Below are 25,705 nucleotides of genomic sequence, written 5' to 3'. Positions count from 1 at the left end.
AAAAAAGAAAAAATAAGAAAACCTAACCAAGGTAAAGAAGAGGAGGGGAAAGTGAAGAGGAAGAGATAACTACAGCATAAATAGGCAGTTTCATGTTGTTGGGATGTTTGTCTCAATAGCTACCTCCGGTACTTACAGATAAACCACAACCAAAATAAAAAAAATAATAATAATAATAACAATAATAAAAAGGCTTGGGGAAATAACCAACTAAAAAATTCCGATTTTTTTTTTTTTAAAAAAAAAGAATAATTCAAATAAAAAAAAAAAAAAAAAGTGCACAAATGTAATATCACGTAACTCCTATAGCGCTGAAAGCTACGTTAAAACCAACCCACCCCCCACCTCCCCACGCCCCCGGAAAAAGAGAGAGAGAGAGACAGAGAGAAAGAGAAAAGAGAGAATTTCACAGTCATGTTTTACATAAGCTATTGCGTTACACTACCACTAGTTAATAACTGGCAAAAAAGGCAGCGGAGAGCTCCCGATCCCTCCCGCCTCTTGCTCATTGTAGCCAGGGATAATCAGGAAAGTGGTGCTCACAGCTATATTGTTTTACAGCAATAAAAGGAGGTTTTTTTCTTCTTGTTGTTGGGGTTTTTTTTGTGTTTTTTTTTCTCTTTTCTACGCTTTTGTGGTTTTTTTTTTCACGTTTGTTTTTGTGTCCCCCCCACCACCATCACCACCCCACACCCCTCGCCGCCCCCCACCCCAAGCCCTCCCTCACACCATTAACGTGGGGGGCTCGGGGGCTCTTCCAGCCCAGCAGCGCTTGCCTTTTCAGTCCTCAAAATCCCTTTTATTTCTTGTCCGCCTTCTGTGCTTCCCCTTCCTCATCCACCTCCTGGGCTCTTTCCATTTTCTGTTTTTCCAGTTCCTCCTGCTCGCATTTGCTGCTGGGAAACTTGTCTTTGTTGTTCTCCTTTTTCCATTTCATCCTCCTGTTCTGGAACCAGATTTTGACCTGCCTCTCTGTCAATCCCAGGGCGTGCGAGACCTCGATCCTCCGTTTGCGGGTCAGGTAGGGATTAAATAGAAATTCCTTCTCCAGTTCCAGCGTCTGGTAGCGGCTGTAGGTTTGCCTCCCCCTCCTGCGTCCGGCGGCTGCTGGGGGATGGCAAAGGTTGGGGGTGGGAGAGAGGAGGGGGAGAGGAGAAGGAGGTTGAGAGAAACATAAACCAGGCTCGGGGAGAGGCACCAACAACCAGGAAAAACCCCCCCAAAAAAGATCCCAAAATATATAGAATAAAAAAGGTTTTCCTTTCTGCGGGAAGCCGGGATATTCCAGCGGGGTTCTGGAGGAAAAGGGGAAGGGAAAAGGGAAAAGGGGAGAGGAAAAGGAGGGGGGTTGGTTCACTCTCAGCCCACCCCGAGCTGCGCTTTGCACTGATTGTCACCCCCAGCCCGGCTGGACGGGACCCCCCCCCCAAAAAAAACACAAAACCCCCAAAATTTCAAAGAGTGAAAAGCCCGGAGAGAGGCGGCAGCACGGCCGGGATCCCGAATCCAGCCCCAAACAAAAATGAAGAGGCTTTTTAAGGCTATAAAAGTGCCATAAACTTTAAGGACGCTTCCTTCCACAGAAAGCCCGGCTCGCTCAGCCCCCAGAAGAAAAGGTCTCCTTCAGGGTAATTAAACTATAAAGCAATTTACAAGTGCAAAAGTTTACCCCCATAAAGCAGTAAAATACAGTCAAAAAAAAAAAGGCAGAGAAAGAAAGAAAGCGAGCAAAGACACAGAGAGAGAGAGGGGCAGAAAAGAGGGTGAAAAAAAAGAAATGATAAAAAACCAAAGGGGGTGGCCGGACTTTAGAGGGGTGGAGAGGTGGGGGGCGACTTTCTGGGGCGTCCTTCCCGTTTTCTCCTCACCTTGCGGTCGCATCCAGGGGAAGAGCTGGGTGGGAGAAGGGCTCTGCTCGGAGCTCTCCGCCTCCTCTCCGAGGCCGCTGGAGGCGAGTTTGCAGTCGGTGAATTGCACCAGCTCGGGCTCCTGAGCCCCGAACAGGCTCTGCCGCTGCAGGGGCTCGTAGCCGTAGAAGTTGCCCGGGTCCCCGTGACAAGCCACGGCGCACGGGTTCTGCTGGTACGGGGAGCTGGAGAGCGATGAGGCTCCGTGGTAGAATTCCTGGATTTGGGGAGGGTGCTGGAAGGTGCCCCCCGCGCTGGGTCCGTACACCACGGTGGGTCTGCCCCCCAGATCCTGAGCGAAGCCACAGTCATAATAATTGGGGCGCAGGGAGTCGCCGGTTTTGTATTTGGAGAAGAGTGAGTTGACAAAATAGGAGCTCATTTTAATTTCAATAAGAGGTTTGTTGTTTGAGGGTGTTTTTTTTTGTTGTTGTTGTTTTTTCCTTCCTTTTTTTTTGTCTTCCCCGGGAACAAAAAAAAATATTAAAAAATAATATATTTCAAAAATTATATTAGAAAAAAAATATTTAAAAAATATATTTTAAAAAATGGAAAAAAAAATAATAATCAGCCCCAACAACAACAAACCAAACCACGGGAATCTATTAGCCAAAAAAAAAAAAAAAAAAAAAAAAAAGAAAAAAAAAAAGAAAGCGCTAAGATGCTAAGCAACGACACTTTGTGATTTCCAGGAATATAAAAGGAGGATATAATCAAAACTCTAAGCCCGCATGATATTGAATTCTTTCCTCCCCCCCCACCCCTTACCAAAAAAAAAAAAAAAAAAAAAAAAAAAAATCGCCACTTAAAGAGTTCTCGCTTTACATTTCCAAGAAGAGATGCCAGTTCATAAACAGTTTTCAGTGATTTACTTCGGCGCAAATGAGTTGTTTCATATTTTGCAGTGTCTTTTCATGATCATTTGCATCTATTACCAAAACCTCATCCTATTGGCTTCTCCTTACTCCACACGGACCCGGCACCGCATGATTGTGAAAGGAAGAGTGCGAGAGAATAAAGAAGGAAAAGCGAGCGAGGGGGAGCGAGAGAGGGAGAGGGAGGGAGAGGGGAAGGGAGAAGGAGGTGGGGTGAATATACGGATTAAATATGTTTAACTACCTACATTAATGAGATATCGCTCGCCTCACAACAAATCACCCACCTAGACCACCCAAAAGATTGATTTTTGGGGAGTGTTGGAAAATTAAAGAGGAGCGCTGGCTTGTCGTTAATTTCGAAATTTTAACGAGGCAGTTTTAGCCTTTTTAAATGTCAGGGTCGCTTTGGAAAACTGTAAAAGAACACGATTTAATTGCTACCAGTTTTAAAAGGTCCTATAAATGTAATTGGTATTTTAATACAAGTTATCAAATCATACAGCTTCTTACCCTAAACATATTTTAAAACAAACGAGGTAGTCATATTTAACATTTTAATGATCAATTTCCTTATTATTGATAAAGGTTTAACTATCGCATGAAGGGAATTGCGTTTGTAATAGCCCCAAAAAAGGCTGTAAACTGTTTAACAAACTATAAAACGCCATCAAGCCGGGGATGTTGTTGTTGTTTATACCGCACGACATAAAAGCCGTTAAAGGATTTTACGATTCCGCTCCTCCAGCGCTATAAAAGCCGAGTTTTCCATTGGAGCCTTCCGCGGCCGCGGCGAGATGCGGAGGTGTCAATATTGAATTAAAATCATTAGAGTTTTTCATCTAGAACATCGAGTTTTGCGCGGCTCGCCCTGGCTGCCTCCTCCTCCTCCTCCCTCCTCCTCCTCCTCCTCCTCCTCCTCCTCCTCCTCCCGCACCCAGGACTTGCTCGGGGATCATCGGAAACTCAAAATATCGAGGCTCTGATCACCTCCAGAGCAGGAAAAACCTCCCCTCTCTCCCCCCAAAAAAACTTCCACTTATTTTTTTTATTAAAAAATTTAATTTAATTTAATTTTTTCCCCCCAAAAAAACCCCAAAAACCCCGGGGGAGCGAGAGAGGAGATCAAACCTTTCCCTTTTTCCCTTTTATTGGCGTTTGGTACCAGCCGAGCCAAAGTTGCCCCTCGGATGCCAGCGCTGCAATTTTCCACCTCCCGAACACTCAGGGGGTAAATTTGGAAATTTCATTTCTCGCACTCAGCAAATATTACCCGGCAAATAACGACTGCGAACCCTCCCAGCCCAAATCCTGAGCCCCAGCACTCCCCTCGCAATTCCCGCCGCCTTTTCCAGCCTTTTCCAGCCTTTTCCAGCCTTTTCCAGTCTCCAATCCTCTCTTTTCCGTCTCAATTTTTTAATTTTTAATTATTATTATTATTATTTTTCCCCCCTCTTGGGTTTCTGCTTTTTTCCCATCCCAGCGGGGTTGGAGAAATCCGAATTTCGGGGGGTTCTGCTCCTTCCCCCCTCCAGCCCAGGGATAAAATCCAACCTCCACCGCAGGGAAAAAAGAGGGGAAAAGCTGAAATATCCCGATTTTCCTGCTTTTTTTGAATTAAAAACCCCCAAAATCCACCAGTGGGGACGGGCAGGAGCTGGAGGGAGGCGAAAAAAAAAGGGAAAGGGAGGAAAGAAAACAAAGATAGCAACGGAATAAAACTTTAAACCCATCCTTAGAGAAATAATTGAAGTAAATACTCTCCCTTTATTTTGCGGAGGGGTAATTTCAGCCGAGTCTAAGAGGTTTTTTTTTCCAGTAATTATTGCTGCTGGAGCACTTGCAGCGCTATAATTAAGGTTTTTTTTTTCGCCCCTCTAAAAGACGAGTTAACATTTTCCTTTTTTTTTTTTTTTTTCCCTTTCTCTTCCCCACTTTTATTGTTTTTAACAGATTCGGGTTTCATCTCGCAATATTAAAAAAAAAAACAAACCCGAAAATGGGGAATTAAATAGAATTTTGCAGCTCGGAGTGGGGAATATCCAAAATAAAAAGGGGGGAAAGTGAGAAAAAAAAATTAAAATGAAGATGGGATGGAGTAAAGTGATTTTTTAGAAGTTTTAGAGACGGGAAGTTTGGGAAAATGTGGGGAAAAATCAGGAATTCCAGTTGCTGCCAAGTTGCTGCTGGAATTGAAGATTTTTTCTCAAGTGCGGGAGGGTTTTTAGGGTTGGAAATTCAGCGATTCCTCAGAAATCCTTAAATCTGATCCTTAAATCATCGCCTCGCTCGGGCTTCCCGATGAAAGGAAAATATTCCAAGGAAAACCCGAGCGGTGTCCGGGGTAATTTATAAACACCCAGAGGAGGGAAGATTTATTAGAAATTCATAAAAAAGGGGGGGAAAAAAATTAAAAATATATTAAAAAAAAAAATTAAAAATAAAGGAAATGAAAGCTGAAATAACTTCCCAGGTAAAGCCCAAGTTTTGTGTTTCTGCCTCTCTCCCAATGCACAGGGGCGAGATTTTTCTTCATCTCCCTCATTTATTTCTGCTGCCGCTCGTATTTCATCTCCTGCCGCTGGAGATGCTGAAACTTCACCTCTTAAAAACAAAATTTCCACCCCGCGCCGCCTCCTGCGGCTCCCAAATGTTCCAACCTCACCCAAAATCTGGATTTTTATTAATTTTTTAATTTTTTTCGCAGCAGCTGGAGCGGTTTCTGATGGAACTTGAGGGAAAAAAACCCCAAAAAACCCCAAAAAACCCAAAAAAACCCCCAAAAACCGAACCCTTTTGTGCCGATTTGGGTGAAAACTTTTGAATTATTTTGAAATTATTTTGAAATTATTTTGAAATTATTTTGAAATTATTTTGAAATTATTTTGAAATTATTTTGAAATTATTTTGAAATTATCGCCGCCGTTTTTAGGGGAAGAATCACAACATGGGAATGATTTTTATTTATTATTATTATTATTATTAATATTATTATTTTTGCCTCGTAATTCCGAGGAATCGAAGCGAACCGAGGAGTTCAAAGTTGCCATTTTTGGGCTCTTTTCTGCGCACCCCAAACCGCGGTGATTTAGGAGCATTTTGGGTTCATTTCCTCGTTTCTGGCGTTTTTAAAAGAAGATTTCTAAAGCTGCTCAAGCCAAGAATTGAAGCGAAGGAATCAGAAGCGGCCGCAGCAGAAACCGAACCAGAAATGGAACCAGAAATGGGTTTAACTTCTAAAAAAAACCCTAAAAATTCCTAATTTTTTCTAATTTCTAATTTTTTTTTCCCTAATTTTCTAAAAAATGCTTTTTTTCCCCTGCACGGTTGGGTTCGGGGTTTTTTTCTTGTTTTGTTTTTGCTTTTTCCTGCCCTGCCTGGGATTCTAAAACATAAAATATCGAGCTGGGAGAGCGCAGATCATCGGCAGAGGGGGGGAAAAATAAAATTATCCCGGTTCCGAGCGTCCTTTTCTCCCCGAAATCTTCGCTCCTCTCTCTTTTTCCCGCCCTGAAAAATTAAATCTGCGAGGTTTGGGGTAATTTCAGCTTTTTCCCCTCATCCAGAGCAGTAGAAAACAAAACCGGGCGCTTTTAAAAATTTTAAATTAATTTTTAAAACCCCTTTTTAAGGAACATTCAGCAGAAATTGTCGCTTTTTAATTTTTTTTTCCTTCTTTTTTTTATTTCCAGCTTCAGATAATTTATCCTGGATGGGAAAAAGAAGAAAAAAAAGCTTTAAAATGGTTAAAAAGGGGAAAATTAACCCAATATTTTACTGGGGGAAATCGAGGTGAGCGCGGCTCTAACGTGGAGCGACGGCTCCACCTCGCGGCCGCGCTGGGAACTGCAGAAAGAACAGAAAAGAAACCTTAAAAAAATATAAAAATAAACCATAAAAACATCAAAAAACAACAAATCCCCCTCCTCTCCCGATGGGAGAAACAGCTAAAAATAAAAATTATTTAAAAATAAAAATAAATAAGAAAAAAGAGGAGGAAAAAGAGGATTTTTTAATTTTTTATTTTCTTTTTTTTGGAGTTTTCTCCAAGTGCGGCAATAAAAAAAAAAGGGATAAAAGAAGAGAATTGGGTTCTTTTTATTGAAAAGCGTTTTTGTTTTAAATTCCGAGTGTGAACAATCGCTCATTCTGCTCCTCTCCAGCCCAGGGGGGTTGGAAAGTCATAAAAAGCTTCCCCAGACGTCTCGCCACGAGTTGAGTGCGGGCGTTGTTTTGATTTTTTTGGGTTTTTTTTTTTGTGTCTGGAATTGTTTTAAAAGGGAAAAAAAATTGGGGGGAAAAGGGGAAAAGTTTAAAAAAAAAAGGGGAAGAAAAGGGGGAAAAGTTAAAAAAAAAAAAAGGAAGAAAAGGGGGGAAAGTTTAAAAAAAAAAAAGGGAAGAAAAGGGGGAAAAGTTTAAAAAAAAAGGGAAGAAAAGGGGGAAAAGTTTAAAAAAAAAAGGGAAGAAAAGGGGGGGAAAGTTTAAAAAAAAAGGGAAGAAAAGGGGGAAAAGTTGTTTTAAAAAAGGGGAAAAAAGGGGAAAAAAGGGGGAAATAATGAAAAAAATAAGGGGGAAAATAAGGAAAAAATTAAAAGAGGGAAAAGGGGAAAAAAGGGAAATGAAAGGGGGGGAAAGGGTTAAAAATTTTAAGAAAAGGGGGAAAAAAGAGTAAGAAACTCATAAAAAGCTTCCCCAGACGTCTCAAAATTGGGGGGAAAAGGGGAAAAGTTAAAAAAAAAAAGGGGAAGAAAAGGGGGAAAAGTTGTTTTTAAAAAAAGGGGAAAAAAGGGGAAAAAGGGGAAAAATGAAAAAAATAAGGGGGAAAATAAGGAAAAAATTTAAAGAGGGAAAAGGGGGAAAAAGGGAAATGAAAGGGGGGAAAGGGTTAAAAATTTTTAAGAGAAGGGGGGAAAAATAGGGGAAAAAATGAGAAAAAATAGGGGAAAAAATGAGAAAAAATGAAGGGAAAAAGGAAAAAAAAAGAAGGAAATAAAGGGAAAAAAAATTAAAAAAAAGGGGAGAAAAAGCTGGAAAAAAGTGAAAAAAAAACCCCAAAAAAGGGAAAATAATTTTAAAAGACCCAAAAAAAACCCCAAAAACAAAGGGAATGATCCCGAGCGCTGGATTTTCACAAGAGAAGAATAAATCAGGGAAAATCCCTCCTCAACTTTTCTCTTTCCCCTCCCAACTTCTTATTTTTCTTTGAAATTGATTTTATTTTATTTTATTTTATTTTATTTTATTTTATTTTATTTTATTTTATTTTATTTTATTTTATTTTATTTTATTTTATTTTATTTTATTTTATTTTATTTTATGGTGTCCCCTTCTATAGGGAAAAAAAATGGGAATGAAAATGGGAATGGGAATGAAAATGGGTATAAAATGAAAATGAAAATGAAAATTGAAAATAAGAATAGGAATAATAATAATAAGGAGAATAAGAATAAGAATAAAAAAATAAATAAGAATAAGAATAAGAATAAGAATAAGAATAAGAATAAGAATAAGAATAAGAATAAAAAAATAATAATAGGAAGAAGAAGAAGAAGAAGAAAATAAGAATAAAAATAAAAATAAGAATAAAAATAAGAATAAGAATAAGAATAAGAATAAGAATAAGAATAAGAATAAGAATAAGAATAAGAATAAGAATAAAAATAAGAATAAAAATAAAAAGAAGAAGAAGAAGAAGAAGAAGAAGAAGAATAAAAATAAGAATAAAAATAAGAATAAGAATAAGAATAAAAATAAGAATAAAAATAAGAATAAGAATAAGAATAAAAATAAGAATAAGAATAAGAATAAAAATAAGAATAAAAATAAGAATAAAAATAAGAATAAGAATAAAAAAAGAAGAAGAAGAAGAAGAAAAGAAGAAGAAAATGAGAATAAGGATAAGAATAAGAATAAGAATAAAAATAAGAATAAGAATAAGAATAAGAATAAGAATAAGAATAAGAATAAGAATAAGAATAAGAATAAGAATAAGAATAAAAATAAAAAGAAGAAGAAGAAGAAGAAGAAGAAGAAGAAGAAAATAAGAATAAAAAGAAGAATAAAAATCAGAATAAGAATAAGAATAAGAACAAAAATAAAAAAATAAAAATAAAAAATAAATAAAAATTAAAAATAAATAAAAAATAAAAACAAATAAGAAATAAAAAATTTTAAAAAAAGATACAAAATGAGAATAAAAATAAAAAAATAATAATTAAAAAAATCCAATTAAAAGAATGCGGGGCACTCCTCGAGCGAGGCACAAACCCGAGCTGGGTTTCCCCACATTCCCAAATCCTTGGAATAATTCCGGAATTCCTGAAACTTTTCTTGCCCCGTTTCCTTTCCAACCTCTCAGTTCCTCAACCTTCCCAAATTTCTACGCAATAAACTTTTATAGCGGTCATATTCTTTTATTGCAGCGCTCTGCACTGAATTTCCCTTTTTTTTATCACAATTTCCTTCCTTTTTTCTCTTTTTCTCTTTCTTTTCCCTCTCTAAACTCCCAAAAAAACAACCCAAAAAAAAGTCTTTTGTTTTCTTTTCAGAAAGGAATTTTTTTGTTGTTGTTTTCTTCAAAGAAAGGAATTTTTTTCTTTATTTTCCTTTTATTTAATTCCCTTTTAAGAAGTGAAATATTGCCCTTTAGAGCTGCCCATTATGTTCAAAATGAGTGAAAAAAAAGAGATTTTTTGGGGTCTTTTTCTCGTTTCCTGCGGGGCTGAGCGGGACTCGCCGCTTTTTTTGGGGGTTTTTATTTATTTCTGCTTAATTATTTTCATTTATTTCAAATATAAAATCGCTTTTCCAGGCTGCTTCATGAGCAATAAATGGAATTTCCAGAGGGAATCCCGGGAATTTCGCTTGGAAAAAGATGGAATCGTGAGAGGGACGAGCTGGGACAGCGGGGTGAGGTTTCCCCCATTTCTTTTGGGGTTTTTTGGGGGTTTTTTGGGGGTTTTTTGGGGTTTTTTGGGGGGTTTTTTGGTTTTTTTGGAGGTTTTTTTTTCGGGCTTTTTTGCGGGTTTTTTGGGGTTTTTTTTGCGGTTTTTTGGAGTTTTTTTGGGGTTTTTTTTTTTTGTTTTTTTGGGGGGGTTTTGGGGGGTTTTTTGGGGATTTTTTGGGTGTTTTTTGGGTTTTTTTTTGGGTTTTTGGGGGGGTTTTGGGGCGATTTTTTGGGGGTTTTTTTTTGCAGTTTTTTGGGGTTTTTTTGGGGTTTTTTTGGGGTTTTTTGGGGTTTTTTTCGGGGTTTTTTCGGGTTTTTTGGGGGGGGTTTTGGGGCGGTTTTTTGGGGGGAAATTTGGGGTTTTTTTGCGGTTTTTGGGGGTTTTTTTGGGGTTTTTTGGGGGGGTTTTGGGGCGGTTTTTTGGGGGTTTTTTGGGTTTTTTTGCGGTTTTTTGGGGGGTTTTGGGTTGTTTTGGGGGGTTTTTGGGGGTTTTTTTGAGGTTTTTTTCGGGTTTTTTGGGGTTTTTTTTGGGCGGTTTTTTTGGGTTTTTTGGGGGGTTTTTTGGGGTTTTTTGGGGGTTTTTTGAGGTTTTTTTTGGGGTTATTTTGAGTTTTTTTTGTTTTTCCCCTTTCCCCGTCCAACTTTTTCCTTGGAAGAAAAGAGAATAAAAAGATAAAACCTCCAAAAAATAAAAAATAAAAATCAGGGAATAATCGGGAATTGCATCCCGAGATCCTCCAGCCGCGATTTCCGAATTAACGAGAATATTCCTCATTAAAAATCCCCAATTTTGGGGCATTTCAGTGCAATTTTCTCCATTTCTAACCTGAATTTTTGGAGTTTTTTTTAACCCGAACCCAAAAAAACCCAGGAAAGGAGAACGGGAATGGGAATTTCTGGAATTTGGGAGGAATCAGAACACAATAAACCGATTTGTTCTAAAATCCGTTTTTATTCTGGAGCATTAAAACATCTCTGGAAAATACACCCGGGTTGATGCTACAGAAAACAGAATTTTTCAACATTTTCTTCTTTTTTTTTTATTATTTTTTTAATATTTTTTCTCCCTTTTTTAAGTTTTTTTTTATATTTTTTTAAAGTAAGCGCATTTCCTATTAAAATCAGCTAACATTTCTATTTATTTCAAAGAACCTCTTAAAAATATCCGCTCTTTACCACAAATCTAAGTGAGAAAAACAAAAAAATTCCAACTCGTTTTTAAATCCCGGTGGCCGAAAACATCGAGAAACTTCTGGAAAAAAACAAAAACTCCTGGAAATAAAAATATTGAGGAATTTTTTTTTTTTTTGGTAAATCCTTTTGGAGAAATTGAAGAATTCGCAAATTCTCCAGGAGAATCAGACCTGGAAAAAAAAAAATTCCTCCCAGCTCCAAAATCCTTCTTCATCCGTTTAATTTTATTTAATAATTTATTTAATAATTTTATTTAATAATTTTATTTAATAATTTTATTTAATAATTTGATTTATTTTTTAATAAATAAATCAGCATTTTGAGGCCGAAAAACGCCTCAAAAATCGGATTTTTTTTAAAAAAATTCGGTTTTTAAAGGCGAAGTTTGGTGATTAAATTTGGGAGCCGATTTGGGATGGAAAGTTTGAAATCAGTAAAGTTTGGGATTAAAAAATGAAAAAAAAAATATAAAAAATTTAAATTTAAACCCAAAAAAATTCAAATTTTCAGGGGAATTCGCTCCAAACCCTTCAGCTCCGATTTATCCTCGAGGGAGGAAGAGAAAAATCGGATTTTTTTAATATTTTTTAACCCTTTTTAAGAGGTTTTGGAAAGGCGGAAATTTCAGAGCAGCTCTGGGGTTTTATCTCGGGATGGGGAGGGGGAAGAGGAAGGAAAAAAAAACCCAAAAAGAGGAAAAAAAATGCGGGAATGGTTCCCAAAATCTACAAAAAATGTTAAAATCGCGGCTGCCAGAGCTGATAAAATTCAGCCGGGACTGGAAACAGAGCGGGGCCGGATCCTTCAGATAAGCGAAAAAAAAATGACATTTTTGGGGTATTTTGGGTGATTTTTTGGGGATTTTTTGGGTTTTTTAGGGGTTTTTTGGGGGGATTTTGGGGTTTTTGGGGTTTTTTTTGGGGGGAATATTTGGGTTTTTTTGAGGGTTTTTCTGGGATTTTTGGGGGATTTTTTTGGGTTTTTTGGGGGAATTATTTTGGTTTTTTGGGGTTTTTTTTGGGATTTTTTGGGGTTTTTTTTCGGTTTTTAGGGTTTTTTTGGGGGGATTTTTGGAGTTTTTTTGAGTTTTTTGGGGGGGATTTTGGGGTTTTTTTGAGGGGTTTTTTGGGGATATTTTTGGGGGAATTTTGGGGTTTTTGGGGGGGATTTTCTGGGATTTTTTTTACGTTTTTTTTGGGATTTATTGAAGTTTTTTGGGAATTTTTGGGGTTTTTCGGGGGGGATTTTTTGGGAAGTTTTTGGGTTTTTTGGGTTTTTTGGGGGGTTTGGGGGAGATTTTTTGGGGAGATTTTTGGGGTTTCTTGGGGAGATTTTTTGAGGGTTTTTGGGGTTTTTTGAGGGGAATTTTTGGGGATTTTTGGGGGGGTTTGGGTTTTCTTTGGGTTTTTTTGGGGTTTTTTGGGGAGGATTTTTTTGGGGATTTTTGGGCTTTTTTGGGGGATTTTTTGGGCTTTTTTATGGGGATTTTTTGGAGATTTTTGGGGGGGTTTTGGGGTTTTGTTTGGGGTTTTTTTGGGTTTTCTTTGGGGTTTTTTTGAGGTTTATGGGGGAGATTTTTTGAGATTTTTTGGGTTTTTTGGGGAGGATTTTTTTGGGCTTTTTTGGGGATTTTTTGGAGATTTTTGGGGGGGTTTTGGGGTTTTCTTTGGGGTTTTTTGGGGTTTTTTGGGGGAGATTTTTTGATCTTTTTTGGGGTTTTTTGGGGAGGATTTTTTTGGGCTTTTTTGGGGATTTTTTGGAGATTTTGGGGGGGGTTTTGTTTGGGGTTTTGGGGTTTTTTTGGGGGGGAGATTTTTTGAGCTTTTTTGGGGAGGATTTTTTGGGGATTTTTTGGGCTTTTTTGGGGGATTTTCTGGGCTTTTTGGGGGGATTTTTTGGAGATTTTTGGGGGGGTTTTGGGGTTTTGTTTGGGGAGGGTTTTTTGGGATTTTGGGGGGGTTTTTTTTGGGTTTTTGGGTTTTTTGGGGATTTTTCTGAATTTTTTCCCATCCCCTCTCCCTTATTTGAGCCGCCTTCCCCTCCAAAACCTCAAATTAAAAATTCTGTAAAAGTTAAAAATTCAGATTTATTTCCATTTCCCACTTTTTTTTTTGAGCTGGGTTTTTTTTTTTTTCCAGACCTCAAAACTCTTCATAACAACAACAAAAAAAATATTAAAAAAATTTAAAAAATAACACAAAACTCCCCAAAAAAGCCACATCAGAGAGAGAAAAACGAGCTCCAGCACCGACAGAAACACGAGCACCAAACACGGGGGGTCACAAAACACAAAAAACACCCAAAAATTCCAATTTTCCCTCCCCCTCCCTCCCCTTCCCAAAAAAAAAAACCCAGAGCCGGACCTGGCAGAGATAAAATCCCAAAAATTCCCGGCTGGAATTTCCATCCCAAGAAACCCAAACCCGGCGAGATTCAAGTATTTAAAAATAAAAATTAAAAAAAAATTTAAAAAAATAATTAATAATAATAATAATATTAATAATTAAAAAAAAATAATAATTAAAAATAGCCGGGTTGAGGTTGGAGTTTTTATCTCTGCAGCAGCTCCAGGAAAAATTGAAAATTCACAATAAATTATAAATATCTACAGCTAAAAACCCTCCCTGATCTCTCCACTAAGGTAGTTTGGGATATTTGAATTTTTCTAATTTTTTCTGGGTTTTTTTCTCTTTTTTTTTTTTCTTATTTTTTATTATTATTATTATTTTTCCAAACTAGAAAAATCCCATTTTTCCTCTTGTCTAAAAAGTTACGAATAAGTTTGAGGGGGGGGGTTCTTCCACCTCTTTTTTTTTGTTGTTATTTTATTTTTTCCCCCTCTCCTAAATAATTTACACTTTCCCTTCTTTTTTCTCTTTTTTCTCTTTTTTTTTCTCTTTTTTCTCCTTTTTTTCCACTTTTTTTCCACTTTTTTTTCTCTTTTTTCTCTTTATTTTCTCTTTTTTCTTTTTTCTCTTATTTTCTCTTTTTTTTCACTTTTTTTCCTCGTTTTTTTCTATTTTTTCTCCTTTATTTTCTCTTTTTTCTCCTTTTTTTTCTCTTTTTTCTCCTTTTTTTTTCTCTTTTTTTTTCTCTTTTTTTCTCTTTTTTTCCCCTTTTTCCTCTTTTTTTTCTCTTTTTTCTCTTTTTTTCCTTTTTTCTCTTTTTTCTCTTTTTTCTCTCCTCCCCCACCACAAAACTCCCAAAACCGGGCGCTTTTGCCCCAAAAAAATTCCCTCAAATTTCCACCAAATAAAATCCAAATTCTGGATTAAAAACCGAGTTAAAAAATTGAAATAAAAAAGGGGAAAAAACCCCAAAAAAGGAGAATTTGGGGCTGAATCGTTAATGATTTATTGGGTGTAATTAAAGGCGAGTTTTAATTAATGTGTCTGTCTTGCTGGAGTTTAATTAAAATCGTCTCGGGGAGCGTCTGGCGGGGATTTTTGGGGGGAAAAAATGAAAAATAATGATTTTTTTGAGGAAAAAAAAAGTTTGTGGTGGGTGTTGGTTGGTTTTTTATGCTGGGGAAAAAATGGGAATGAAATGGAAATAAAAATGAGATTAAAAATGAAAATGATGGTGGGAATAAAAGTGAAAATAAAGAAAATGGAAATAAAAATGGAAATAAAAATGAGATTAAAAATGAAAATGATGGTGGGAATAAAAGTGAAAATAAAGAGAATGGAAATAAAAATGGAAATAAAAATGGAAATGGAAATGGAAATGAAAATGAAAATGAAAATGAAAATGAAAATGAGAATGAAAATGAAAATGAAAATGAAAATGAAAATGAAAATGAAAATAAAAATCGAATAAAAATTAGGATAAAAATGAAATAAAAATGGAAATAAAGATTAAATGAAAAATTCAAATAAAACTTGAAAAATTCAAATAAAAATTGAAGTAAAAATTGAAATAAAAATTGAAATAAAAATGAAATGAAAATGAAAATACAATTTATAAAGAGGGAAAAAGTTGATCTGGGGGATCCTGGGCTCACACCGAAAAAAAAATAAAATATAAAATTTGGGAGGAGGAGAGAAAAAAGTCAAAAAAGGAAGCAAGAAAAGTTTTTATTCCCTGCACAGAGGGGGAATCTGGAACTTTTCCTAAATAAATCCAACCTGGTTTTTTCCCTTTTTTCCCTTTTTTTTTTTTCATGTAACGCCACCAAAAATAACCCTGAAAAATCAAGATTTCAAAAGGAAAAAATCTGTTCACAGCTGGTTTTGAGGGTAAAAAATGAGATTTTTGAGCTCAGAGTGGGGGTAAAAAATGAGATTTTGAGGTCAGAGAAGGGATAAAAATGAGATTTTTGATCTGAGAGTGGGGATAAAAATGAGATTTTGGAGCTGAGAGTGGGGATAAAAATGAAATTTTTGAGCTGAGAGAGGGGGTAAAAACCAAGATTTTTGAGCTCAGAGAGGGGCTAAAAAACAAGATTTTTGAACTCAAAGAGGGGGTAAAAAATGCGATTTTTGAACTCAAAGAGGGGATAAAAAATGCGATTTTTGAGCTCAGAGAGGGGATAAAAATGCGATTTTTGAGCTCAGAGAGGGGATAAAAAATGAGATTTTTTGAGCTGAGGGGCTAAAAACCAAGATTTTTGAACTCAAAGAGGGGGTAAAAAATGCCATTTTTGAACTCAAAGAGGGGATAAAAAATCCCAGTTTTGAACTCAAAGAGGGGATAAAAAATGCGATTTTTGAGCTCAGATTGGGGCTAAAAACCGCGATTTTTGCCGTCAGAGGTGGGGGATAAAACCGAGTTTTAATGCCGGATTTTTTTCACTCCTTGCCCTGCTCCTTGTTCATCTTCTTCATCTTCATCCGGCGGTTCTGGAACCAGATCTTGACCTGCCTCTCGCTGAGGTTGAGCAGCCGCGCCACCTCGTGCCGCCGCTCCCGGCTCAGGTACATGTTGAACAGGAATTCCTTCTCCAGCTCCAGCGTCTGGAATTTGCTGTACGGGCAGCGCTTCTTGCGACAGGAGCGAGCCTGGAGCCAGCTGCCCGCGGGAGGGGCTGAGAAAATGAGGGAAAAAGGGGAAAAATTGAGATTTTGGGGGTTTTTTTGGGGTTTTGGATGGAGAAATTATATATATATATATATAATTTAATTTATTATTATTATTATTATTATTATTATTATTATTATTATTATTATTATTATTATTATTATTATTATTATTATTATTATTATATTTATATTTATATTTATATTTATATTTATATTTATATTTATATTTTTATTTTTATTTTTATTTTTATTTTTATTTTTATTTTTATTTTTATTTTTATTTTTATTTTTATTTTTATTTTTATTTTTATTTTTATTTTTATTTTTATTTTTATTAATTTAAAGAATTATTATAATTATTTATAATAATTATATATATGTATTATATTATATACATATATATATTATATACATATCATATATATTATATTATATACATATATATTATATACATATTATATATAATATATAATTATATATATAATTATATATATTATATACATATTATATATATATATGTATTATATTATATACATGCATATATATATACACATACATACATATATACATATATATATACATACATACATATATATACACAGACACATATATATACATATAGATATATATATTTACTTACATGTATATGTATATATTTATATATAATATAGATATAATATTTATATATAATAGATAATATTTATATTATATACATATATATATTTACTTACATATATATATTTTTACTTACACGTGTATACATATATATTTACATATATATTTACATATATATATTTACTTACATATATATATTCACTTATATATATTCACTTACATATATATATTCACTTATATATATATATTCACTTACATATATATATATTCACTTACATATATATATATTTACTTACATATATATATTTTACACATGTGTGTATATATATTTACTTTTATATATATATATATTTACTTATATATTTACTTACATGTATATATTTTTACTTACACGTGTGTATATATATATTTACTAATATATTTACTGACATATATATATATTTTTACTTACACGTGTATGTATGTATATATTTACTTATATATATATTTACTTACATATATATATTTACTTACATATGTATATATATTAATTTTAATATGTGTGTGTGTATATATCTACTAATATATATATTTACTTCTATATACTTATTACTTATAAATATATTTACTAATATATATATTTACTCTATATATATTTACTTATAAATTTACTTATATATCTATTTACTTATATATATTTACACATATATATGAATAGTTAATAAAGAAATAAATAAATACAATATATAAAATACATATATAAACATATAGAAATACATATGTGTGTATATATAAAATAGAAGTGTAGAAATAGAAATATAGAAATGGAAATCTAGAGATGTAAGTATATAAATATAAATATATAGATACATGTGTATAAATATAAATAAATAAGTATATAAATATAAGTGTACAAATAAGAATATAAATATTTATATATAAATATATATATAAATAGATATAAGTATATAAATAGAAGTATACAAATATAAATATATAAAGTTATGTGTATAATGTTATATATATATAACTTTATATATATAATGCTATATAAGTTTAATGTCACAGGGGGTTTCTGTGTTAATTATTGTATAATTATATGGAAATCTTTTAATTATCTATATTGTGTAATTAAATTGTGCTGTAATAATCCGGGTTTGAGGGGAAAACCAACAAATAAAACCCCAAAAATACTCAAAAAACCACGAACAATCCCAAAAAAACAACTAAAAATCACAAATAAAGCCCCAAAAATACCCAAAAAACCCCCAAAAAACAACCAAAAATCACAAACAAAATCCCAAAAATACCCAAAAAACCACAAACAACCCCAAAAAACCCCAAAAATCACAAATAAAGCACCAAAAATACCCAAAAAACCACAAATAACCCCAAAGAAAACCCCAAAATCACAAATAAAACCCAAAAATACCCAAAACCCACAAAACAAAATAAAAACAAACCCCAAAAACCCCAAAAATTCCCAAAAAAACCCAAAACCTCTGGAATGGGATCGGGGGGGGGATGGGCGACCCCTGGACCCAAAGTTTTGGGTGAAATTCGGAGAGGTTTGGGTAAAATTCTGATTTTTGGGTGAAATTCTGAGAGTTTTGGGTGAATTTCTCAAGGTTTTGGGTGAAATTCTGAAGGTTTTGGGTTCATTTATGGTTGGTTCGGGCTCATTTTTGGTCATTTTGGATCAATTTCTGATTATTTTGGATCCATTTCTGGTTATTTTGGGTCCATTTCTGGTCATTTTGGGTCAATTTCTGGTTATTTTGGGCTCATTTCTGATTTTTTTGGTCATTTTGGGTCCATTTCTGATTATTTTGGTTCCATTTCTGATCATTTTGGGTCCATTTCTGCTCATTTTGAGTCAATTTCTGATTATTTTGGGTCAATTTCTGGTTATTTTGGATCCATTTCTGATTATTTTGGGTCCATTTCTGGTCATTTTGGGTCCATTTCTGCTCATTTTGAGTCAATTTCTGATTATTTTGGGCTCATTTCTGGTCATTTTGGGTCCATTTCTGGTTATTTTGGGTCAATTTCTGGTTATTTTGGTTTCATTTCTGGTTATTTTGGGCTCATTTCTGGTTATTTTGGATCCATTTCTGGTTATTTTGGGTCCATTTCTGGTTATTTTGGGTCCATTTCTGGTTATTTTGGGTCCATTTCTGATTATTTTGTGTCCATTTCTGCTCATTTTGGGTCAATTTCTGATTATTTTGGGTCAATTTCTGGTTATTTTGGTTCCATTTCTGGTTATTTTGGGTCCATTTCTGGTTATTTTGGGTCCATTTCTGGTTATTTTAGGTCCATTTCTGGTTATTTTGGGTCCATTTCTGGTTATTTTGGGTCCATTTCTGGTTATTTTGGGTCCATTTATGATCATTTTGGATTCATTTCTGGTTATTTTGGGTCCATTTCTGGTTATTTTGGGTTCATTTCTGGTTATTTTGGGTCCATTTCTGCTCATTTTGGGCTCATTTCTGGTTATTTTGGGTCCATTTCTGGTTATTTTGGGTTCATTTCTGGTTATTTTGGGTCCATTTCTGCTCATTTTGGGCTCATTTCTGGTTATTTTGGGTCCATTTCTGGTTATTTTGGGTTCATTTCTGGTTATTTTGGGTCCATTTCTGCTCATTTTGGGCTCATTTCTGGTTATTTTGGGCTCATTTCTGGTTATTTTGGGCTCATTTCTGGTTATTTTGGATCTATTTTTGGTTATTTTGGGTCCATTTCTGGTTATTTTGGGCTCATTTCTGGTTATTTTGGGTCCATTTCTGATTATTTTGGGTCCATTTCTGGTTATTTTGGGTCAATTTCTGGCTATTTTGGGCTCATTTCTGGTTATTTTGGGCTCATTTCTGGTTATTTTGGGCTCATTTCTGGTTATTTTGGGCTCATTCCCGAGGTTTTTGGGGTCCCAGCCCCTCCCCATCCCTCCCAGCTGAGCACCCACACCCCGCACCCATAAACCAACCCCCCAAAATCCCATTTTTCCCATTTTTCCCCATTTTTCCCCATTTTTCCCCATTTTTCCCATTTTTCCCCATTTTTTCCCCGAGTTTGTTCCTCCAGACCCGTCCCGCACAGAGGGGAGCTCTGCAGAAACTTTTCCTGAATAAATCTTGACTATTTCTTGATTTTTTTCCCCATTTTTTGTGTGAAATGTGGCCAAAAAAACCCCAAAAATCCTCTGGGAGCTGCCGGGGTCTGGAGAGCGTCACCCTGAGCCAGAGATGGAAATGTAAAATAAAATAAAATAAAATAAAATAAAATAAAATAAAATAAAATAAAATGAAATGAAATAAAATGAAATAAAATAAAATAAAATAAAATAAAATAAAATAAAATAAAATAAAATAAAATAAAATAAAATAAAATAAAATAAAATAAAATAAAATAAAATAAAATAAAATAAAATAAAATAAAATAAAAATGCAATACAATAAAATACAATAAAATACAATGAACTAAACTAAACTAAAACTAAAAAGAAATAAAAATAAACTAAAACTAAAAATAAATAACATAAAATAACATGATAAAATACAATAAATACGATAAAAATGAAATAAAAAAATAAAATAAAAATAAAAGGGAATAAAAAGGAATAAAAAGGAATAAAAAGGAATAAAAAGGAATAAAAAGGAATAAAAAGGAATAAAAAGGAATAAAATAAAATAAAAATGAATAAAAATGAATAAAAATGAATAAAAAGGAATAAAATGAAATGAAATGAAATGAAATGAAATGAAATGAAATGAAATGAAATAAAATAAAATAAAATAAAATAAAATAAAATAAAATAAAATAAAATAAAATAAAATAAAATAAAATAAAATAAAATAAAATAAAATAAAATAAAATAAAATAAAATAAAATAAAATAAAATAAAATAAAATAAAATAAAATAAAATAAAATAAAATCCCGTCCAGCTCACGGGTGGGAGAAGCTGCGAGGAAATGCTGGAAAAAAAAGGAATTTGGGGATTTTTCCCAAAAAGGGGGAGGGATCCAGGAAATTCTGGCAGAGGCCAAAGTGCTGAAAATCGCACCCGAAAGCGAAGTGGGTTTGGGGTAAATAATGAGAATTTGGTTAATCACGTGCAGAGCTGGGGAAGGGGAGGCGGGAGGAAGATGAGGGTTATGGACACAGCAGCAATTCCCGATTTATTTCCTTTCCTCCCCTGGAATTAGCGAGCCATAAACCTCCCCAGCCATTAAACGGAGCATTAGAAATACACACACACACAAATCGCCACGCTTCCTCCCCGCCAAAAAATCAAAATAATTGAGAAAAAAATGAAATATATCCAATATTCCGAAGAGAAAAAAAAATTAGATATCAAATAATTATTTTGATAATAATTAAAACTCAAAAAAACAACCAAAAATCACAAGTAAAACCCCAAAAATACCCAAATAACCACAAACAACCCCAAAAAACAACCAAAAATCACAAATAAAACCCAAAAATACCCAAAAACCCACAAACAAAATAAAAACAAACCCCAAAAACCCCAAAAATTCCCAAAAAAAACCCTTAACCCGCTTTATTCCCAAAAAACCCCTTATAACCCGCTTAATCTGCCCCTTATAAATTCATTTATTTTTTAATTTTTTTTTTTTCAGGGCTATTTCCTTTAGCGTAATTGCCTCGATCTAATATGCAAAATTAAATATTAAAGAGGAGGAAAGCTGTTAATAATTGATATTGTTAATCCTTTAATGGCAATGCGGGGCCGAGGGGGTTTTTTGGCCACGTTTTGGGTCGTAAAAATGTATTTTAGACACGGATTTTTATCACGAAATCCCCGAGCAGGAAAGGGAACGGAGAGAGGTCCCGGCACCTCTTTTTATTTAATTTTTTTTTTCCGGCAAAATGATTTAAGAGCTTCCAGGCAGGGATTCATTGGGGAGAAAATAAAAATAAAAGTAATAAAATGAGGAAAGAATCGGGGAAATCGAGGCAGGACTCGCTGCGAAGCTGCCCCGGCAGGACCTCAAAGCTCTAAATTAAATTAAATTATTGTTTTAAAACAAAAAATAAACAACACGGAAACCACAAATCGCGACTTTAATCGCGATATTTTTTTTTTTTCCCCTTCACTAAAAATTTCCCCAAGTTCGATTTTAGGGAGCACCGAGCACAAAAGTTTTGTTTTTCCCCGCCCGCTTTGAGTTTGTTCTGGATTTCTGCCCAGCACAATGAAAAGGAATTTTCTTTTTGAGCGCGGGAGAGTTAAATAGAGGGGGAAAAAAAAAGGAAATAAATTAAAAATAAAACCGCAAAACAACCTGGGAGAGGAGGGGAGGAAACCGCCAGGAGTGCCAAATATTCTGAGTTTTTTTTGGGGAAAAAAAGTTCATTAAAGGCAGGAAAAATCCACAGAGAAATCTCCAAACTCCCCCGGCTTGGAAAAGTTGAAATGTTGGAAAAGTTGGGATTTTTTGGGGAAAAAAATCTTTTTTTTTTCCCGGGAGGATGAAGGTGAAGCTGGAAACCGGGAAGAGCCGGGAGCGCTTCTCCCTCCCTCCAACTCCGCTATCATTATTAATAATAACAATAATATTATTAATAACATTACTGATAGCATTAAATCCATTCCAGGCCAATTATCATGATCATTTTTAAATATAAATATAGATATTCCCAGCCTTAAAAAAAAACCCCGCTGGAGTTTAACTATCTCCCCAAACTGACTAAATTACGAATAAAACCTGATATAAAACCCGATATAAAACCTGATATAAAAACTGATATAAAACCCATCTAAAAAGCGATATAAAAGTTGATATAAATCCGATATAAAACCTAATTAACTCCCAATCATCCTCCTCCCTCCTTCTCTTGGTTTTTTTTTCCCGATGCCGAGGAAGGAGCGTGACTTTGAAATATTCCGAGCGCTTTAATAAACAAACAATCCCCGGCACAAATAAACCCCGGGAGGAGCCGCGGGAGGAGCGCGGAGCCTCCGCTCATCCCCGCGGACACTTTTCCCCTTTTTTCCCCTTTTTTCCCCTTTTTTCCCTTTTTTTTCCCATTTATTCCCTTCTTTTTCCCCTTTATTTCCTATTTATTCCCCTTTTTTTCCCATTTATTCCCTTCTTTTCCCCCTTTTTCCCATTTATTCCCCTTTTTTTCCCATTTATTCCCTTCTTTTTCCCCTTTTTCCCCCTTTTTTCCCCTCCTTTTCCCATTTATTCCCTTCTTTTTCCCCTTTTTTCCCATTTATTCCCCTTTTTTCCCCTTTTTTCCCCTTTATTCCTCTTTTTTCCCCTTTATTCCCCTCTTTTCCCCCCCTTTTCCCCCTCTTTTTCTCTTTTTCCCCTTTTTTCCCTTTTATTCCACTTTTTCCCCTATTTTCCCCTCTTTTTCCCCTTTTATTCCACTTTTTCCCCCTTTTTTCCCCTCCTTTTCCCCTTTTTCCCCCTTTTTTCTCGTCTTTTTCCCCCTTTTTCCCCTCTTTTTCCCCTTTTTTCCCCTCTTTTTCCCTTTTATTCCCCTTTTTTCCCCTTTTCCCCCTCTTTTTCCCCTTTTTTCCCCTCTTTTTTCCCCTTTTCCCCTCTTTTTCCCTTTCCCCCCTCTTCTTGTCACTTTGCACCTCTTTTTTCCTTTCTTCCCCCTTTTCCCCTCCCACTTTTCCCCCTTCTTTTCCCCTTCTTTTCCCCCTCTTCTCTTCCTTTTTCCCCTCTTTTACCCCTTTTTCATCAGCTACAAAATTCCCTTTTTCCCCTCTCTTTTCCCCCTCTTCTCTCCCTTTTCTCCCCTCTTTTACCCCATTTTCATCAGAGAAAAAATTCCACTTTCCCCTCCTCTTTTTCCCCCTTTTCCCCCTCTTCTCTCCCTTTTCTCCCCTCTTTTACCCCTTTTTCATTAGAGAAAAAATTCCACTTTCCCCTCCTCTTTTTCCCCTTTTTCTCCCTCTTTCACCCCTTCTTCATTATGGAAAAATTTCCCTTTTTCCCCCCTCTTTTTCCCCTTCCCCCCCCCTCTTTTCCCCCCCTTTTTTTCCCGTTTTTCCCCCATTTTTCCCCTTTTTCCCCCATTTTCCCCGCACCTTTCCCGCGGTTCCTCCCCGCTCTCCTCCTTCCCTCTCCTCTCTCTCCTCCTTTTGTCCTCCCCTCGCTCCGAGCCCGATTTTCATTTTTATTTTCATTTCCCACCCCCATCCCCTCCCCTCTCCCCCATCCAGCCCAAAAACTTCCTTTTATTTTCCCCTTTTATTTTCCCCTTTTATTTTCCTCCTTTTATTTCCCCCTTTTATTTTCCCCTTTTTTTCCCCTTTTTTTCCCCTTTTATTTTCCTCCTTTTCCCCCCCTTTTATTTTCCCCTTTTTTCCCCTTTTATTTTCCCTTTTTTTCCCCTTTTTTCCCCCTTTTATTTTCCCCTTTTCCCCCCTTTTTTCCCCCTTTTATTTTCCCCCTTTATTTTACCCTTTTTTTCCCCCTTTTATTTCCCCTTTTTATTTTCCCCCCTTTTTTCCCCTTTTATTCCCCTTTTTCCCCCTTTTACTTTCCCTTTATTTTCCCCTTTTTTCCCCTTTTTCCCCCTTTTATTTCCCCTTTTTTCCCCTTTTATTTCCCCCTTTTTCCCCCTTTTTCCCCCTTTTTTTCCCCCTTTTATTTCCCCTTTTTCCCCTTTTATTTTCCCCTTTTTTTCCCCCTTTTTCCCCCCTTTTATTTCCCCCTTTTATTTTCCCCTTTTTCCCCCCTTTTACTTTCCCCTTTTTCCCCCTTTATTTTCCCCTTTTATTTTCCTTTTTCCCCCTTTTATTTTCCCCTTTTATTTTCCTTTTCCCCCCTTTTCTCCCCTTTCCCCCCCCCATTTTCAACTTTCAACCCCTCCCTTTTTTTTCCCCCCGTTTAATTTTATTACCCCTCCTCCATCCTTTCACCGCCCCGTTTTAAACTTCCTTCCACTTTTATAACTTACTTTGATCTCTCCTCTCTTTGTCCTCGCTTCCTTCACCAACTTTATTATCCTCGAAGTGCTGGGGAGCGCTCCCTCCGCGGCTTCCCGCTGGATTTAAGTTGAATTCCTGATTTTTTGGGCTTTCTCCAGAAGTTCTGGGGAGCAGCGGTTCGGCTTTGATGGATCCGGGGATGCTCTCGGGGCGAGGCTCGATCCAAGCCCGCAGGAATCGCCCCTCGCCCGGCGGGTTCTGCTGCGGGAGGAACGGCTGGAACACCGGAGGAGGAGGAGGAGGATGATGAGGAGGATGATGATGGTTCAAAGGAGTCCAGGAAGAGCCAAAAACCGCGGTTTTGGGTTGGAAACTACAGGAAGGGAATTCTAAATGTTCGCTTTGTCTAGAGGAGAATTGGCCAGGCGGGAATTTGGGTGAGGGAGAATCTTCGCTCTCATGACTTATGATGGAGTCGACGTAATAATTGCTGAGGGTGCCGGAAATGGACATTTTTAGGCATTATATAAAGAGCGGTTCGGTGGAGGAAAAATTAAAAATGGAATTGGGGAAGGGGGGGGATAATGGTAAAATTGGGGGGTTAAAAAATTGGGAAAAAATTGGGGAAAAATTGGGGAAAAATTGGGGGAAAATTGGGAAAAAATTGGGAAAAAATTGGGAAAAAATTGGGAAAAAATTGGGAAAAAATTGGGATAAAATGGGATAAAAAGGGGAAGAATGGGGAAAAAATTGGGGGGAAAATGGGGAAAAATTGGGGGAAAAATAGGAAAAAATTGAGGAAAATTCGGGGGAAAATGGGGGAAAATTAGGGAAAAAATTGGGGGAAAATTGGGGAAAAATTGGGGAAAGGTTGGGGGAAATTGGAAAAAAATATTGGGAAAAGATTGGAAAAAATAAATTGGACGAAGATGGGAAATAATTGGGAAAAATATATTTGGGAAAAAAATAATTAAAAAATAATTGGAAAAAAATAATTGGAGAAATAATTGGAAAAATATTTGGGAAAATAATTGGGGAAATGATTGGGGAAAATAATTGGGAAAATGATTGGGAAAATAATTGGGAAAATAATTGGGAAAATAATTGGGAAAATAATTGGGAAAATGATTGGAGAAATAATTGGAGAAATAATTGGAGAAATAATTGGAAAAATAATTGGAAAAATAATTGGGAAAATAATTGGAAAAATAATTGAAAAAATTGGAAAAATAATTGAAAAAATTGGAAAAAG

At 35.4% G+C, this 25,705-nt stretch overlaps 2 protein-coding genes and 1 long non-coding RNA gene across 4 annotated transcripts; 1 reads left to right on the top strand and 2 right to left on the bottom strand.

Annotated features, from left to right (window-relative positions):
* Positions 1-692: 692 nt before the first annotated feature.
* HOXB8 (homeobox B8) lies at positions 693-2,370 on the bottom strand. 2 transcript variants are annotated; one of them, XM_058858160.1, is made up of 2 exons: positions 1,869-2,370; positions 693-1,107 (listed from the first exon to the last, which is right to left on the bottom strand). In XM_058858160.1, the coding sequence occupies exons 1-2, from the start codon at positions 2,287-2,289 to the stop codon at positions 800-802; spliced, it is 729 nt and encodes a 242-aa protein (XP_058714143.1). In that variant the 5' UTR covers positions 2,290-2,370; the 3' UTR covers positions 693-799. The 2 variants fall into 2 exon arrangements, with proteins under 2 accessions (XP_058714143.1, XP_058714145.1); XM_058858162.1 differs by having other exon boundaries at positions 706-1,104; positions 1,869-2,368.
* LOC131589051 (uncharacterized) lies at positions 899-15,873 on the top strand. Its single transcript, XR_009279687.1, has 3 exons — positions 899-1,021; positions 9,594-9,691; positions 15,774-15,873. It is a non-coding gene; the product is annotated as an uncharacterized LOC131589051 (long non-coding RNA).
* HOXB9 (homeobox B9) lies at positions 15,664-25,170 on the bottom strand. Its single transcript, XM_058858163.1, has 2 exons — positions 24,483-25,170; positions 15,664-15,948 (listed from the first exon to the last, which is right to left on the bottom strand). Exons 1-2 carry the CDS (start codon positions 24,964-24,966, stop codon positions 15,713-15,715), a joined length of 720 nt encoding a protein of 239 aa, XP_058714146.1. The 5' UTR covers positions 24,967-25,170; the 3' UTR covers positions 15,664-15,712.
* Between the last annotated feature and the right edge of the window lie 535 nt (positions 25,171-25,705).

This window comes from Poecile atricapillus, chromosome 27, assembly GCF_030490865.1.
Source record: "Poecile atricapillus isolate bPoeAtr1 chromosome 27, bPoeAtr1.hap1, whole genome shotgun sequence".
In the NCBI taxonomy this organism is placed as follows: domain Eukaryota; kingdom Metazoa; phylum Chordata; class Aves; order Passeriformes; family Paridae; genus Poecile; species Poecile atricapillus.
The sequence above is the reverse complement of the archived record's forward strand: the minus strand, read 5'-3'. Positions and strand labels throughout refer to the sequence as shown.

Coding starts and splice junctions, on each gene's coding strand:
- HOXB8 (XM_058858160.1), bottom strand. CDS start 2,289: ATGAGCTCCTATTTTGTCAACTCACTCTTCTCCAAATACAAAACCGGC. Junction 1,108..1,868: donor CCCCTGGATGCGACCGCAAG/GTGAGGAGAAAA, acceptor GCCATCCCCCAG/CAGCCGCCGGACGCAGGAGG.
- HOXB9 (XM_058858163.1), bottom strand. CDS start 24,966: ATGTCCATTTCCGGCACCCTCAGCAATTATTACGTCGACTCCATCATA. Junction 15,949..24,482: donor CAAAGAGAGGAGAGATCAAA/GTAAGTTATAAA, acceptor TCATTTTCTCAG/CCCCTCCCGCGGGCAGCTGG.